Genomic DNA, 15,115 nt, shown 5'->3' on the forward strand with positions numbered 1-15,115 from the left:
ATCATTAACTGCAACTGCCGACGTCATGGTTCTAAGCACAAGGAATAGAAGGAACCCGAATGTACATGCCCAAAGTATCTACTGTACTTAATTCATTGCTCAATGAGTGACGTAACGTGCAAAAAGTGACGTCATAGAGGCGGTGAATTCATTCCTAGGACCCTCGGCAAAGACTAACTTTGTGTAGTCGAAGTCCAATTCTTTGTGTTGAAAATTACAGTCAAAGATCCTTCATTGTAATGAATTCTACCGACTTGTGCGGTAAAAGATTATTCTTTCTGCCCTGCGGCATTCTCCCAAGCATTCCGAAATAAGTTTCTTATGTCAGCAACAGGACCACCTTTATCAAGGTGAAAAGTATCATCAAGCTAAATTCCAAAATAGCCCGAGGGCGAAATAAAAGCCCCGTGAAAAATGTGATAGCAATCCCTTAAGCTGGAACTCGAGCAGAAACATTCCCTGGCTCGCAATCGAATTTGGTCGGTAGGAAATCAAGTAATGAGCTTTTCTGAAATATCGCCATGGATACAAATCTCGGCGTCTTTGCGAGGGCTTATTGTGTGTAACAGTCACAGTATACCCCCCGTTTGTTTAGCAGGTATAGGGTTGGTATATAAAGCCCCGAATCTCTTGTTCCTGGTCATTTTTGAAGAAGAGGGAAGTAGAAACGATGACTGTGTGGTACATGATTTTACTGAACTTTGCAGTGTTTATCTTCTCTTTGTTGTCTGGGACTGCAGTTGGGCAAGGCAATGGTGAGTCAATTTTTTCTGACATCAGAAACACATCAGTGATCAGCACTTCACAGCTCTTATGGGAATTGCATGTCAGTACCTACACGTACAGAGGCGCACTTTTATTTTCATTCTGTGAGCATGAAAGCTAAAGATGCGTTTGACAGAAATTTCCACCCATATCGATCTAAGTAATAACGAAATCTTACGTTTAGTGAACCATATTTGTATGGTGTGATGATATGTGATATTATCACAAAATAGACGTTCCACGAAGTATAGAAATTCGATTTTTTCTTTACTCAACAATAAGGAACTTTTGTAGAGATCGTTTTTCGGACTACCTTGTGTACGTTGTACTGCAGCATGTTCGGAGTCGGGGCTTGCAGTCCGTTCGGCTTCGTCTGGTACTATCAAGAGCCCAGGGTTTCCTGACGCGTACCCATCTCCATCCTCCTGCACGTAAGTATCAACGGTTTAAAGTATCTGCTAGACCATTAGCCTGACTGAATCGCACTATAGTGGCCGGCCCAGCATCTGGCCCCCGCGGGGAGGGGCCAAAAAGCCCCGGACATCGGAGTTTGTCGCACGGTTTTTTTTTTTTTTACTTCGGTTTTTGACAGACAAGGACGACGTGGCACTGCACTCAAGTTTTTTTAATAACTTACATTAACAGTGCTACGTACAGATAACAACATACCCATTTTTATTTCTATACACCAGGGCGAAGTGAGGAAAGTCGTGTAAAGTGCCTTTCCCAAGGGCACAACATCGGTGGCATCAGGGGGATTCGAACTCGGGACCTCTTGGTTCTGAGTTGAACACCCTGCCGTTACGCCACACGACCCCACATTACGCCACACGACCCCACGTTTACGCCACACCACCCCACGGTTACAGACTATACTCACCATAGTCCGTCCCAAGCCTTTATCTGTGCCACATGCATTGGGTCGCCTCTAGCTTTCTTCTAACGTGTTCTGATCTGGACCTCCTTTATAAGGTCGATGCCAGGTGCTCCCTGTTCAGAGTTTATTGCGATACCATTGAGCCCCTTATGGGGCCAATCCTCCAAGGCTCCAAAACAAAATAAGGTTAGAGGGATAAAATGCATACAAATACAGCATTAAGATCTAACATACTTCAACGTTTATCATGTCGATCAATCTGTTTGCCATTGGATACGGCCTTTTCTACGTTGGAGTTCCATGCCAGTCTTGGTCTTCCTTGAACTTTAGTATCTATCTGATTGTCTTTCCAATTGGTCCCGCCAGGTGGAAGATTGTGGTGCCGCTCGGGGAGCGGATTCGTCTATTCTTCGGCTCGTTTCAAGTTGAGGACCACAGGGACTGCACCTATGACTACCTCCAGGTGATCAAAATAAAGTAGAGCTTATCAATGATAGGCAGGTGTTAATTAACAGTAGCGTTAACAAGAATTACTATCCAAGCAGAGGAGGGGTTCCGACTTGTTTTTGACGTGTTTTTAGGCGTTTTGTCGGGCTTTCTACTTTGTCATATTTTATTTTGTCTCTACAAACCCCAGAGAAAAAACATGACAAAGTAGAAAGCCCGACAAAACGCCTAAAACACGTCAAAAACCAGCCGGAACCCCTCCTCTGCTTGGATAGTAAACAAGAATGGTTATACTTGTATCTTATATATGTGAATAGTTTCAATGTCCATCTTTGTATGATGCATTTCACGAAATCGTGATGCTTCTGATGCTGAAAACATGCTGTTCCAGTCCTATTCATGTAACCTGTAACCTTGAAGTGGCCCTCTTGTTAACATTACATGGTGAAAATTGTTTAGGAAGAGAGAACATTGTTTGATGGAAAAATGCCTGCCATAAATTACACGTTTTTCCTCAACGTCTTACCTGTAACTTAGATCCGTGATGGAGGCGACACATCGGCCCAGTCCATGGGTAGATTCTGTGGGAGCACCGTTCCGGGACCACTGATCACTTCTGGAAACACGGCGCTTTTACATTTCAGGTATACGCGATATCCTCCTCTGCAGGTCTTCTGGCATGGGCGGCGTTGGCGTTTATTGGGAGGGGGGGTCGCTGATTCGCGATTTCCGAACGCCGGCGACAATACATGTACAATCTCTGATATGTTAAAGGCATCCAGAGCATTTTATGAGGCTTGAAACTTGAATAAAAACCCCTCAAATTTCTAGTCTTTCCTACACATAGTAAGTTTCAATAAGACTATACCATTACATATCGAAATTAAATGAGCAAAGATACGATGTCGTTGTGTGATGAGAACTGATAGAAATTCCAAGCCCTAATAGACTGATCCTGACTGTCCATCACTATTAGCGGTTCGACAAATGAGAGAGTGACTGCATGTCCGTCAAATATTTGCATTTTTATGTTTTAATTTTGCATTTCTACGTTTTGACGGAGGTGGGTGGGGCTATGGCATTAACAGTATTTACAGTAGGCGCGTGAAATTAAAAGGTCACCATGTAGATTGTTTTTGTACCGTTTTTGCACACTTTTGATAAGAAATCCGAACGCAAATGTGGTAAACAGTGGCATTAATTGTCAATTTCATAAAGATTACAGCAACCATAATATTTCGAGTTTTCAAGTCTCATAAAGTGCTCTGGGTGCCTTTAAAAATCGCGAATCAGCGCTCCCAAAAAATAAACGCCAGCGCCGCCCAGAAGGCCTGCAAAGGAGGCTAATCTCAAAGTACTTTGTATGTACCAAGGTAATAGCCTACTGGGTACAGTTCTCACTTTGTATGCGGTATATGTCCTGGGTTCAATTTCACCCATCGAGTTCAGAAATCAGAAACTTTGAAATGGTTATATTTGCATGCACTTTCTGCTTAGCACTCAGAACTTCTGGGAAAAAGTATGAAAGTTGTACACCGGTGGATTAGCCTCATGCCGTGTACAGTATAGTGCTTGCAAATTTGTGTGGCCCAAGGGCTAAGAAAACAGAGATTTGCGCCTCCTTTATCTATGTTTTGTCTAATCTATAACATGTGCTTGTCTGTCTCCACGGGACTTATTGTATCCTGAACGTCGGAGATGCCCATCTAGCATGTAAAGGTTTTTCGGTTATGTAAAACACTGCTATTAGAACAGAGCCTAAAGTACTAGTACCGTGGCCAACAGGACCAATGAACAACACACACCTACTTTCGGTGTGTTGCTCATTGTACCTGTCGGCCACGGTACTGCAGGTTTTAGACTTGTGAATGTGTCTTGGTGAATTATACACGACAAAGCGTATTTACGACTTATGAGCATCGTGCCTTTCTCAGATCCGACACCAGCGTAACCGGTAAGGGGTTCGAGCTGAAATGGAACCTGGATGGGACTACTACCATCAGTAGCGTTGCAACTGTAAGCGGTGGGTCGGGGGTTACAACTGCAAGTACAACATTGAGGGACACAGGCACCACCAGGCGGTCAGACAACGTCACTGCAGCCACAAAGGGCAGTGATCCCGCTGTTAAAACAAGCGGACGGCCGGTAACTACCACAAGGCACACAGGCACCACCAAGTGGTCGGGCATAGTCACTGCAGCTACAGATGGTGGTGGAGCATCGAGGGTTTCATCTGTGGGACCTCTGCAAGCTACATGGTACACGAGCACCACCAAGCGGCCAGGCATCGTCACTGCGTCTTGGGACAACTTCACTCTGAACACCGAAGGTAGGACATCTTGTCTTCTGTTACTGGTGTTTACGTATACCGTTCAAACCTCGGTAAAAATATCTGGGATGAGGACTGCTAGAACACAAAGAACAGAACCTAGCAGCCTCCGTAAGCATGCATATTTTAAAGGTTGCATTCCACCGTGTTGATGCAGATTCGGACAAGAATTTTTATTCCGATTTTCTACCCCTTGTAGATTACACGGAGAACATCATTTGTTACGTGTGTGAGGGCAAGTCGCCTGCGTGTTCTAGAGGAGAAGGCCTGGAAGTCTTTGCAATGGAGTGCCGAGAGGATGAAGCTTGCTGGGTAAGGTTTACAATGAGTATTGATCTGTGTAGTGGCATCATTCTGGAAAAAATGCCTCCGTCTTAAACTTTGACCTTAGACCACAAAGTGCATCACGACTTCAAACAGAACTGTGAACATGCCTGTACAACACAATCGTCAAAATAAAAATCTCGTCTTAGTTACATAATCAAGTGGTTCATTCAACCGAAGTTTCGGCGACCGTCTGTCACTTTCCTCATAGCCAGTCTGACTCGGTCTGCCTTTTTACCGGAATACCCCGGAATGCACCGGAATACCCAATAAGGAGGGTAACTTCCGGAATACACTATGCTTTGATGAGTAAACATCACAGGTTGCTGTATTTTGACATGAAATGATATATTTATGGCCCAGGGAACGAGAAATCACTAGAAATTACTAATGCCATAAAGTAATGGCAATCGACGTCGCCACCTCCAGTCGCCATGTTTGTTTTCATTACGGATTACAATGTTTGTTTAGCGGCATCACAGTTGGAAATACACGCACAAAAAAGGTGAAATGTCGGAAATACAGTATGCTTTGGTAAGTTAACATCGCAGGTTGCTATACTTTGGCTTAAGATAACGTATACATGACCCTGGGATCAAGAAATCACTAGAAATTCAATGGGAGTAAAGTAATTGTCTTTAGGAAGGTGACAAACGGTTACCGAAACGTCGTTTGAATAAAACACGTGGTTGTGTTCAAACTTCAATGAGTCTTTTTATTCAGTAACTTATCACTTACATCTCATCAGATGAAACTATTCACGAACACAGTGTTCACTTTAAAGGAATACTTGCACCTCCAGGTAGAACGGATCACAGAGCGACGTACGCGTACCGTGTACTACCGACGCAGCTGCCAGCCGAAGTGCCCCGACTACTGGCAGGAAGAAGTCTGCATGACCGCTGATGGACAAGCGGAGGTTAGTTATCTTCAAAAAGGTTACATGATTGAGTTAGAAATACTAAATCGTCAAACCTTCTTGACTTTTGAGACAATGTTGGGTCAAAATTTCACCTGTTATGTAATACAATTGTTATGTGTTTACACAAGCATTTCCAAGCATGTGTTCTGGGTGTACTTAGAAACGCGTGAGTAAACCGGGTCTTAATCTCTCTATCTTTCCCAGGTGTGCAGTCTGTGCTGTACGGAGGACAGGTGTAACACTCACGTTCTGACGGGCCATAGCGACGCTCGGGGTCAAAGTGATACTGCGGGGACAACCGTGGCATCTCTCAGGCTCGTGTCCATCCTGGCACTCACAGTGTGTCTGGACATCCTGGCAATTGCCGCTTAAATGAGAGGAAAATGTGTTTTCTCATCTTTTGTTTACTATTCAATCCAAAATCATGTATAGGTGAATCGTTGCTTTCCAGCAATCGTAGCACAATTTGGAGCTATTTAAAACTTACGTCCATGGACATATTTTGACTCTAGTAGGCAAGGCTACATGACGACACTGTTATCTGAATGGCTACTGATCATGATAAGCAACTAAGCATCATGCAGCATGCCCTGCTGAGTGTTTCTATACTTAATCCCATGCTATCAAGCCAATGTGTTTACCTTCTTGAAGTCTCACGGAAAAGTATGGAAGCTTACACTCAGCTGTGTATCTATCTAAGCATTCGTTACCTCACTGGGAACGAGATTATGATTCATGACCAATGAAGACCATGCTGGATGGTTCTCGTGCCCAGAGACGGCATGGTCAGAGCAGGTATGATGATATTCGTTTCAAAAACATATAAACCTTTGCTATTCAGAACAAAATAGGATGTTATTGTCATAGCCAAAGTCATCTCTGTGGTGGTCTATGGGTTGATATTTCATGAAGTATTAAGTCAAATAAAAGGCTCGAAAACCCTCATACACGTTAATTGACCGTAGAAGTTATAACTTGTAGACGTAGAACATTCATCACACCTTGCTTGATAGCAAACTCATATTTATTCAAAGTTATGGGGATAAGGGGGTGTCGATTTTTGTAGCCCTCTCTTCGTTTACATGCATGATGTAGATGGCCCACTTTTAGAATACATGTATTGAAGCCACATCTGAAACGCTTCGTTCTATATCCTTCAACTCTAGTAACCTTGTGTTCTTTCACATGACCATTACAATCATTACAGATCGCAACAATTTGTTTATTGCGATTCACTACATTTGTGCAAGGACTGACATAACAGGTGACTTTAGTGAACCTAGCAGAAGTACAAATGTACAATGTAGGTAATGAACGAATCTGAAAGAAGAGTACCAGAGTTTGTGCACATTTACAAGCTCCTAAACATGTTTAATTCATTTCACACAACCAAAACCGACCAATGCACATTTTGGGAGTTTCCGCATAACAATTAATGGGTAAGAAAATGTTGCTTGCCAAAAACAACACAGATATGAAATCAACGCGTCCTCCACAGGTAGAAGTGTGAAAATCCATTGTTCTCTTCCATTGGTCTATGTCTGCTGTCCTACAGCCAGGTGGTGTCTGGACATGTGCATTGTCCACATCACTGTCTATACTAACAATCATAAGATACGCATTGTTATGCGGGTTTAGATTAGTACTACACAGGGCATTGTCGTTAGAATCAAGTTGCCAATGATGGGTTCGAATCCTGTCATGTCATCGATCTTGTGCCCTTGGGATGGGCACTTTGCACGACGTTCCTCTCTCCACCCAGGTGTACAAATGGGTACCTGTCATTAAAGCCGAATAGCAGGATTCTGGGTAACGAATATGGCGGCGGGAAAATTCACCGTAGTGCCGTAGCCATTGGTTGTAGCAACAAAGAGGCCCAAGTCCTGGCGTCATTGGGCGTGTGTAGGCTGACCAGCCGCGCCACCTTCCGGCGTGTTTTAAAACTGCAACTTGCAGAATTAGAAATAAAATTCAAATTAAGCTAAAATATTAACAATATTAACCGTATGACAAAATAAAAACACTTATCGTGGATATTCTCTATTTAGAACGGTGTACAACACGAACTAAATATATGGTAGATTTTCTCTCTAGTCGTGCTGACACCATAATATTTCAACTTGAAACTACCGTCCGCCGCACGCACAATGACGGTGCTGTCGGACAGGGGGGCACATTAATTCGGGAGAGAAGATTCGTCGTGAATATCTTACCGCTAATTACATTTTATACAGCAGCTATTCGTTCCATCCTTGGCTTGAGGAGAGTGCTATGGATATAGACGTGTCCAAGTAAAAAAAATACACGAAAAAACACTCATAACCTGAATGAAAAGCGGCCTTCGTGCCGATTTGAGCTTATCATGAATAAACTAGAGTTTCACAAACTGATACCTTCGCCAATAATAAGGTGTTTATCATTGATTACACAAAAAGGTCCTCAATGGATCATCTTCACCATCCAAATAACAGAAGTTGGCCAAAGTATGACAAGTTATCTTAGCAAAGAAGGCTATTGTAGCATCTTTTCACCTATCATGCAAATAAGGTCCTTATTTGCATAATCTTTAATCTTTATTGATGTTCACGTTACGATGTTAAGTAGAATAGTTGAATATTCCTATCATGGAACGCAGTGGGTTTACGAAAGTCCTAATAGGGATACCAGATCAAAATATATATCGCAATTTAGGAAACAATAAGAATTTGAACAAATACAGCGGTGCTTATGCCTGTTTATCGATCGATAAATCCAATTTCCTTTCAAAATGCTGTAAAGTGTTTTGATTACGATAGCTGATGCATGTACATGTAACTGTATTGTCGGGAAAATGTATGTTATACCGTGGTACGTGTAAGCTGATGAACAGTTGAGAGACATCCAAAATTGTCATAAGAAATAGGCCTATAGGATAAGGTATCCAAGCAGATGTTGAGATTAAAGATCGTAATATTTTCTGAGAGACGGCCGGGCTTCTCTGACAGTCCCTAACCCCATATGAGTGGATGAATAGTTTATTTAACGACCAAAGTTCCCCAGGGAAGCGAATGATGTCCACGTATACCCTAAAGTTACCCATTACGGACTAGATTTGATGTGGGCATGAATATAGGAGGCGCTTCCGCGGATATGACATGAGCTCCATCCACGTATAAGGAATAGTTCCTTTCTATGCCAGCGCGTGTACTGAACAGTCTTGCCTGTCATTCTAAATGTGTGTAAATACTTCCAGACCGGTTTGTCGTGTGCTCACTGGCTTTAAGCCTAATACCTTGGATATTTACGCATTTCATTAGACGGGAGTATGTACCCTAATGGAGCCTTATCTGCAGTACCGCTCTCGGCCGTATCGTGAAAAGTGACACAGGAGACCCTCAAATTGCCAGATTTCGGTCTTTTCGGGAATGGGGAAATCGCGAAAGAGTCGCAAAGGGGTTTGAAGTTTTGAGGCTTATTTGACCATGAACGTGAAACTGCGACCATGTTAAACCAGGTAATGAGATATTTTAGACATTTCCCCGAAAATACAATGGGATATTAGGTCATAAACTATATGTCTCTATCGCATTTCACCAATAGAAGTGGTCAAGTCTATATCACCAGTAAATCAATACTTTCTAATAGACTACCAGATCCAAGTGTCTATTGTACGCGTAATTTATGAAACAAGAAGACATTGAACAAATAGAGCGGTGTTAATGTCTGTTTATCGATCGATAAAGATCCAATTTCCATCAAAAATGCTATAAGGTGTTTGGATTACTTCAAGATGCCACTGAATGTTGTGATTATCATAATCTATTCATTTAGATAAAGCTGATTGCTAAAGCAGGTGCATTAAGCTTTTTTTTCTTCGGGAAAATGTATTCAATATGCAATTTATATTTCTTAACGATATACTGGTGCCATAGAAAAACATTGCAGTTTATCAATTTTGCTGATGTTGCGCTGATGTTTAATAAACAGGGCACCATATTGACCACGGACAAAACGTTCATAGTAAGGGGGCTTATAGGGCTACTCCAGACCATGAGTGGGTAATTCTTGGGTATGTTGTTCTAAAAGAATGTCAGCTACGAAATGTGTTAAACTACAATCCTATTTTCTTAAACATAGCACATGATTTCCGTACGCGTCTCCGAGTTGTCTCCTGCGTTCCAATCGCCGGTAGATAACAAACCAATGTGAAAGTACATTCCTGAAGAAACGTCGTTCGTACGTACGCACCATCTGATTGTCGATGGCTTAAATTTGCAAATTTTTTCCAATCTTCTAAACATATTTCCTTCATTTTACCAACTCACAAGCAAATATTCTGTGCATAATTTGGTGGCTTAACCAGAAAATGTTGCTTGCCAAAAACAACACAGGTGAGCTAGAGAACAACGCGCCAGCTACAGGTATAGTCCATGGGCCAGGTCCCTCAAGATAGCCATTTGGTACCAAACAGAGGGACAAAGGGTGACTTACTTTTTTGAAAAGGTTGATTCCTCTGCTTTATAATTATGCATGATAACAATGTCAAATGTCCAGCTTTTTAGGAATTATCACGTGATATGGTGACGTCATTAAAATGGACCTCGATTTTTTGGGACTTACTTAATTCAGAGGACTGGGACAAAATATCAAACATCAATAATCTTCGGTGAAAATCGGTTTGTAGGCAAAAGATACCACATGAATCATGAAATAGTATGTTTTTGGTTGATATTTTAACTCTATAAGAAGCTATGAGTCTTTTAAGTCCATTTTTGGGCGTAATTTTGTGTAAAAAATGTATTGTTTACTTTCCAAAAACAGGCATTTATTTGGGCCACTTATGGGGTGTTGTGTAATACATTATGTTAATAGGCCATATCATTTTCTGCATTTTGGGCTTTGAACCAACAAAATCCGTCAAAAATATCAGGAGTTATAAGGGTTTTAAGAATTACACCCAACGGCCATGTTATCGAATCGCCGCAAATATCGCAATGCATCATGGGTTATTTTAAGAGGGTCTGTCTGTAATCATACCTTGTAGCAAAGGACAAAATGTCGATTTTTAAAAAATTTTGGGTGGTGGTAAGGCCTTGGTCCACTTGTAAAAATATGGGTAAGTTTTGGGTTGACTGGTGGTCACCGGTTGCCATGGAAACGGTCATTTTTTTAAAGATGGCTCAATCTCGTCCAGAATAAACCATCTTTGGCGTACAGAAACGCCACCTAACTAGAGGGACAACATTTGCGAGCAAATGCAGAATGTTAACCTTCACATGGTCTATCTTTACGTTTCGAACAAGGAAGGATAAGTTGTTTTATTTAGTTGGATAAGTCAAAAAGGGACGAATGAATTCTCATAAATTTTGACCTGTAAAGCCCCCGTCACAAATCAACAATTTAGCTCGGCCGACTTGTCGGCGAGCTCCAAATGGCGATTTTCGGGCGAAGTACGACCGACGTCCTGTCGATTCTACGGGCTTCGGGCGAATTTTCGGAGCTCGGCCGACGTTCGCGTGTCACTGGAAGCTGCGCTTAAATTCAGCGAGGCCTCGGCGACGATTTTTGAACTCGCACAGCTCGTCAACAGTTTGCCCGTAGCTCGCCCGAGCAACGACCAGCGCTCGGCCAATATTCGGGCGGGCATCCGAGGATTTTAGACCCGATTTTTGGTCGGTCGGAGGTCACCCGAACTCTTCGGCCTCCTGCGAGCCTCGCACGGGCTTTGTACAATAATCGGACGACCGTCGTCAGTGTTCCGGCCGACTCATGAAAAGTAAGGCGTGCTTCGGGCGAGCGTTGTACTGGTGTCGATGGGAGCTTGGACGGGCCTCGGCCGAAGTCCTTCTTGTTGATAGATAAAAGAAAACGACAGTTTGGTTTATAACATAATATGATAAATGATACTGTAATATTAACTAATACTAATATCAACTTGTCAAAGAATGCTGACAAACTTTTCTATAATGAAAGACAATTCAATGCAAAGTTAAATTTTCATTAAAAAAATTATTATAAATGAAATGTGTACACCGAAGACAATGCTTCTTGTTTCTTTTTTGGTATTGGTTTGGATGTTTCAATTTGTATATTAATGAACTGGGGCTTCACTTTTGAGGTTTGACTTCACTTCCTGAGTTTTTTCTCCACAAAATGACTAGTTGAAAGTCCACTGAGTCATTATAGAACTATGTTTGTCTGCCGAGGCACGCCCAGGCGTCGGCAGGGCGTCGATAGGCTTATCAACGGTCGGTCGAAGCTCGGACGGCGTTCGCCCGAGCTCCGGTCGATTTCTATTTGGTAAAAATGTTTGGATCGGGGTTAAACGACTGATCTGTTGACTTTGTGGCTCCTGTGCTTGTATTTTGATTGGTCTATAACAAAATTCCTGTTTATGTTATTATTTTCAGCGTGCCCACTTCACTCATGCCCTACAGATTTGCCACAACTCAGAAAGTAAAGTTGGTCCAAATTTGAGCTTGTAACCAGGTCAGTTGATTCTAACTTCGTCCGTGTCCAAGAGATGGTACCGTCTTATGTGGGATTTATAATTATTAGTGTTCGACGGACGTCGCCCGAGCTCCGTGCAATTTGTGACGGGGCAGGTTTTCAGCGAAAAATGCGGTCGACCCTCGGGCGAATTTGAAATTCGGCGAGCTTCCGGCGGTCAACAAAATCAGCCGATTCTCGCATAAATTGTGACGCCGGCTTAAGGGACGTTGATGAAGACGAACGACATGGTTGCATAATGTGCAATAAAATACTCACTTACATGACAAAAGGTCAGGCTCAAGAGCATGGTTCCTGAATATTCATGTTTTTCCTGAATATTCATGAACGTTCATGAAAATTCATGAATATTCATGAACGTTCACGAACATTCCTGAACATTCCTGAACATTCCTGAATCTTCATGAACGTTCATGAACAGTCCTTAAAATTCATGAACATTCATGAACGTTCATGTAAATTCATGAACGTTCATGAATCTTCATGAACGTTCATGAATATTCCTGAATATTCATGAACGTTCATGGATATTTATGAATTTTCATGAACATTCATGAATATTCATGAACGTTCATGAATATTCAGGAACGTTCATGGATGTTCATGAATATTCCTAAATCGTCATGAACGTTCATGAATCTTCATGAACGTTCATGAATATTCCTGAACGTTCATGAACATTCCTGAACATTCATGAATATTCATGAATAGTCATGAACGTTCATGAAAGTTCATGAACGTTCATGAACATTCCTGAAAATTCATGAACGTTCATGTTAATTCATGAATATTCATGAACATTCATGAACGTTCATGAATATTTATGAATTTTCATGAACGTTCATGAAAATTCCTGAACGTTCATGAACGTTCATGAAAATTCATAAATATTCATGAACGTTCATGAATGTTAATGAATATTCATGAATTTACATAAACGTTCATGAACGTTCATGAATTTTCAGGAATGTTCATGAACGTTCATGAACTTTCATGAACGTTCATGACTATTCATGACTATTCATGAATGTTCATGAATGTTCAGGAATGTTCATGAACGTTCAGGAATATTCATGAACGTTCAGGAATATTCATGAACGTTCAGTAATATTCATGAACATTCATGAACGTTCATGAAGATTCATGAATATTCATGAACATTCATGAACGTTCATGAACATTCATGAACGTTCATGAATATTCATGAACGTTCATGAAAGTTCATGAACGTTCATGAATATTTATGAATTTTCATGAACGTCCATGAAAATTCATGAATATTCATGAACGTTCATGAACAGTCCTGAAAATTCATGAACATTCATGAACGTTCAGGTAAATTCATGAATATTCATGAACATTCATGAAACCTGAATATTCATGAACGTTCATGAATATTCATGAATATTCCTGAATCTTCATGAACGTTCATGAATCTTCATGAACGTTCATGAATGTTCATAAATATTCATGAACGTTCATGAACAGTGCTGAAAATTCATGAACATTCATGAACGTTCATGTAAATTCATGAACGTTCATGAATCTTCATGAACGTTCATGAATATTCCTGAATATTCATGAACGTTCATGAATATTTATGAATTTTCATGAACATTCATGAATATTCATGAACGTTCATGAATATTCAGGAACGTTCATGGATGTTCATGAATATTCCTAAATCATCATGAACGTTCATGAATCTTCATGAACGTTCATGAATATTCCTGAACGTTCATGAAAGTTCATGAACATTCATGAATATTCATGAATAGTCATGAACGTTCATGAAAGTTCATGAACGTTCATGAACATTCCTGAAAATTCATGAACGTTCATGTTAATTCATGAATATTCATGAACATTCATGAACGTTCATGAATATTTATGAATTTTCATGAACGTTCATGAAAATTCCTGAATATTCATGAACGTTCATGAAAATTCATTAATATTCATGAACGTTCATGAATGTTCATGAATATTCATGAATTTACATAAACGTTCATGAACGTTCATGAATTTTCAGGAATGTTCATGAACGTTCATGAACTTTCATGAACGTTCATGACTATTCATGACTATTCATGAATGTTCATGAATGTTCAGGAATGTTCATGAACGTTCAGGAATATTCATGAACGTTCAGGAATATTCATGAACGTTCAGGAATATTCATGAACATTCATGAACGTTCATGAAGATTCATGAATATTCATGAACTTTCATGAACATTCATGAATATTCATGAACGTTCATGAATATTCATGAACGTTCATGAAAGTTCATGAATATTTATGAATTTTCAGGAACGTTCATGAAAATGCCTGAATATTCATGAACGTTCATGAATGTTCATGAATATTTCTGAATATTCATGACTATTCATGAATGTTCATGAATGTTCAGGAATGTTCATGAACGTGCAAGAATATTCATGAACATTCATGAACGTTCCTGAAGATTCATGAATATTCATGAACATTCCTGAACGTTCATGAACATTCATGAACGTTCATGAATATTCATGAACGTTCATGAAAGTTCATGAACGTTCATGAATATTTATGAATTTTCATGAACGTTCAAGAAAAATCATGAATATTCATGAACTTTCATGAATGTTCATGAATATTCATGAATTTACATGAACTTTCATGAATGTTCATGAATATTCATGAATTTACATGAACGTTCATGAATGTTCATGAATTTTCAGGACTGTTCATGAACGTTCATGAATATTCATGAACCTTCATGAACGTTCATGAATATTCATGAACGTTCATGAACGTTCATGAATGTTCATGAACGTTCATGAATATTCATGAACGTTCATAAATGTTCATGAATATTCATGAACGTTCATGAACAGTCCTGAAAATTCATGAACATTCATGAACGTTCATGTAAATTCATGAATATTCATGAACGTTCATGAACAGTTCTGAAAATTCAT

General features: G+C 40.4%; 1 protein-coding gene across 1 annotated transcript; it reads left to right on the plus strand.

Moving 5' to 3' along the window:
* Nucleotides 1-243: 243 nt before the first annotated feature.
* Nucleotides 244-6,946, plus strand: LOC136446271 (uncharacterized). Its single transcript, XM_066444615.1, has 7 exons — nt 244-1,196; nt 2,009-2,105; nt 2,627-2,733; nt 4,024-4,418; nt 4,618-4,730; nt 5,545-5,661; nt 5,869-6,946. The coding sequence occupies exons 3-7, from the start codon at nt 2,660-2,662 to the stop codon at nt 6,034-6,036; spliced, it is 867 nt and encodes a 288-aa protein (XP_066300712.1). The 5' UTR covers nt 244-1,196; nt 2,009-2,105; nt 2,627-2,659; the 3' UTR covers nt 6,037-6,946.
* Nucleotides 6,947-15,115: the final 8,169 nt, after the last annotated feature.

Source organism: Branchiostoma lanceolatum, chromosome 1 (genome assembly GCF_035083965.1).
Source record: "Branchiostoma lanceolatum isolate klBraLanc5 chromosome 1, klBraLanc5.hap2, whole genome shotgun sequence".
NCBI lineage: Eukaryota > Metazoa > Chordata > Leptocardii > Amphioxiformes > Branchiostomatidae > Branchiostoma > Branchiostoma lanceolatum.

What these genes read in the sequence shown, in the direction of transcription:
- LOC136446271 (XM_066444615.1), top strand. Translation starts at nt 2,660, where the DNA reads ATGGGTAGATTCTGTGGGAGCACCGTTCCGGGACCACTGATCACTTCT. An exon ending in GAGAGGATGAAGCTTGCTGG is followed by an intron (nt 4,731 to 5,544) that starts GTAAGGTTTACA and finishes TTGCACCTCCAG; the next exon opens with GTAGAACGGATCACAGAGCG. An exon ending in CCGCTGATGGACAAGCGGAG is followed by an intron (nt 5,662 to 5,868) that starts GTTAGTTATCTT and finishes TATCTTTCCCAG; the next exon opens with GTGTGCAGTCTGTGCTGTAC.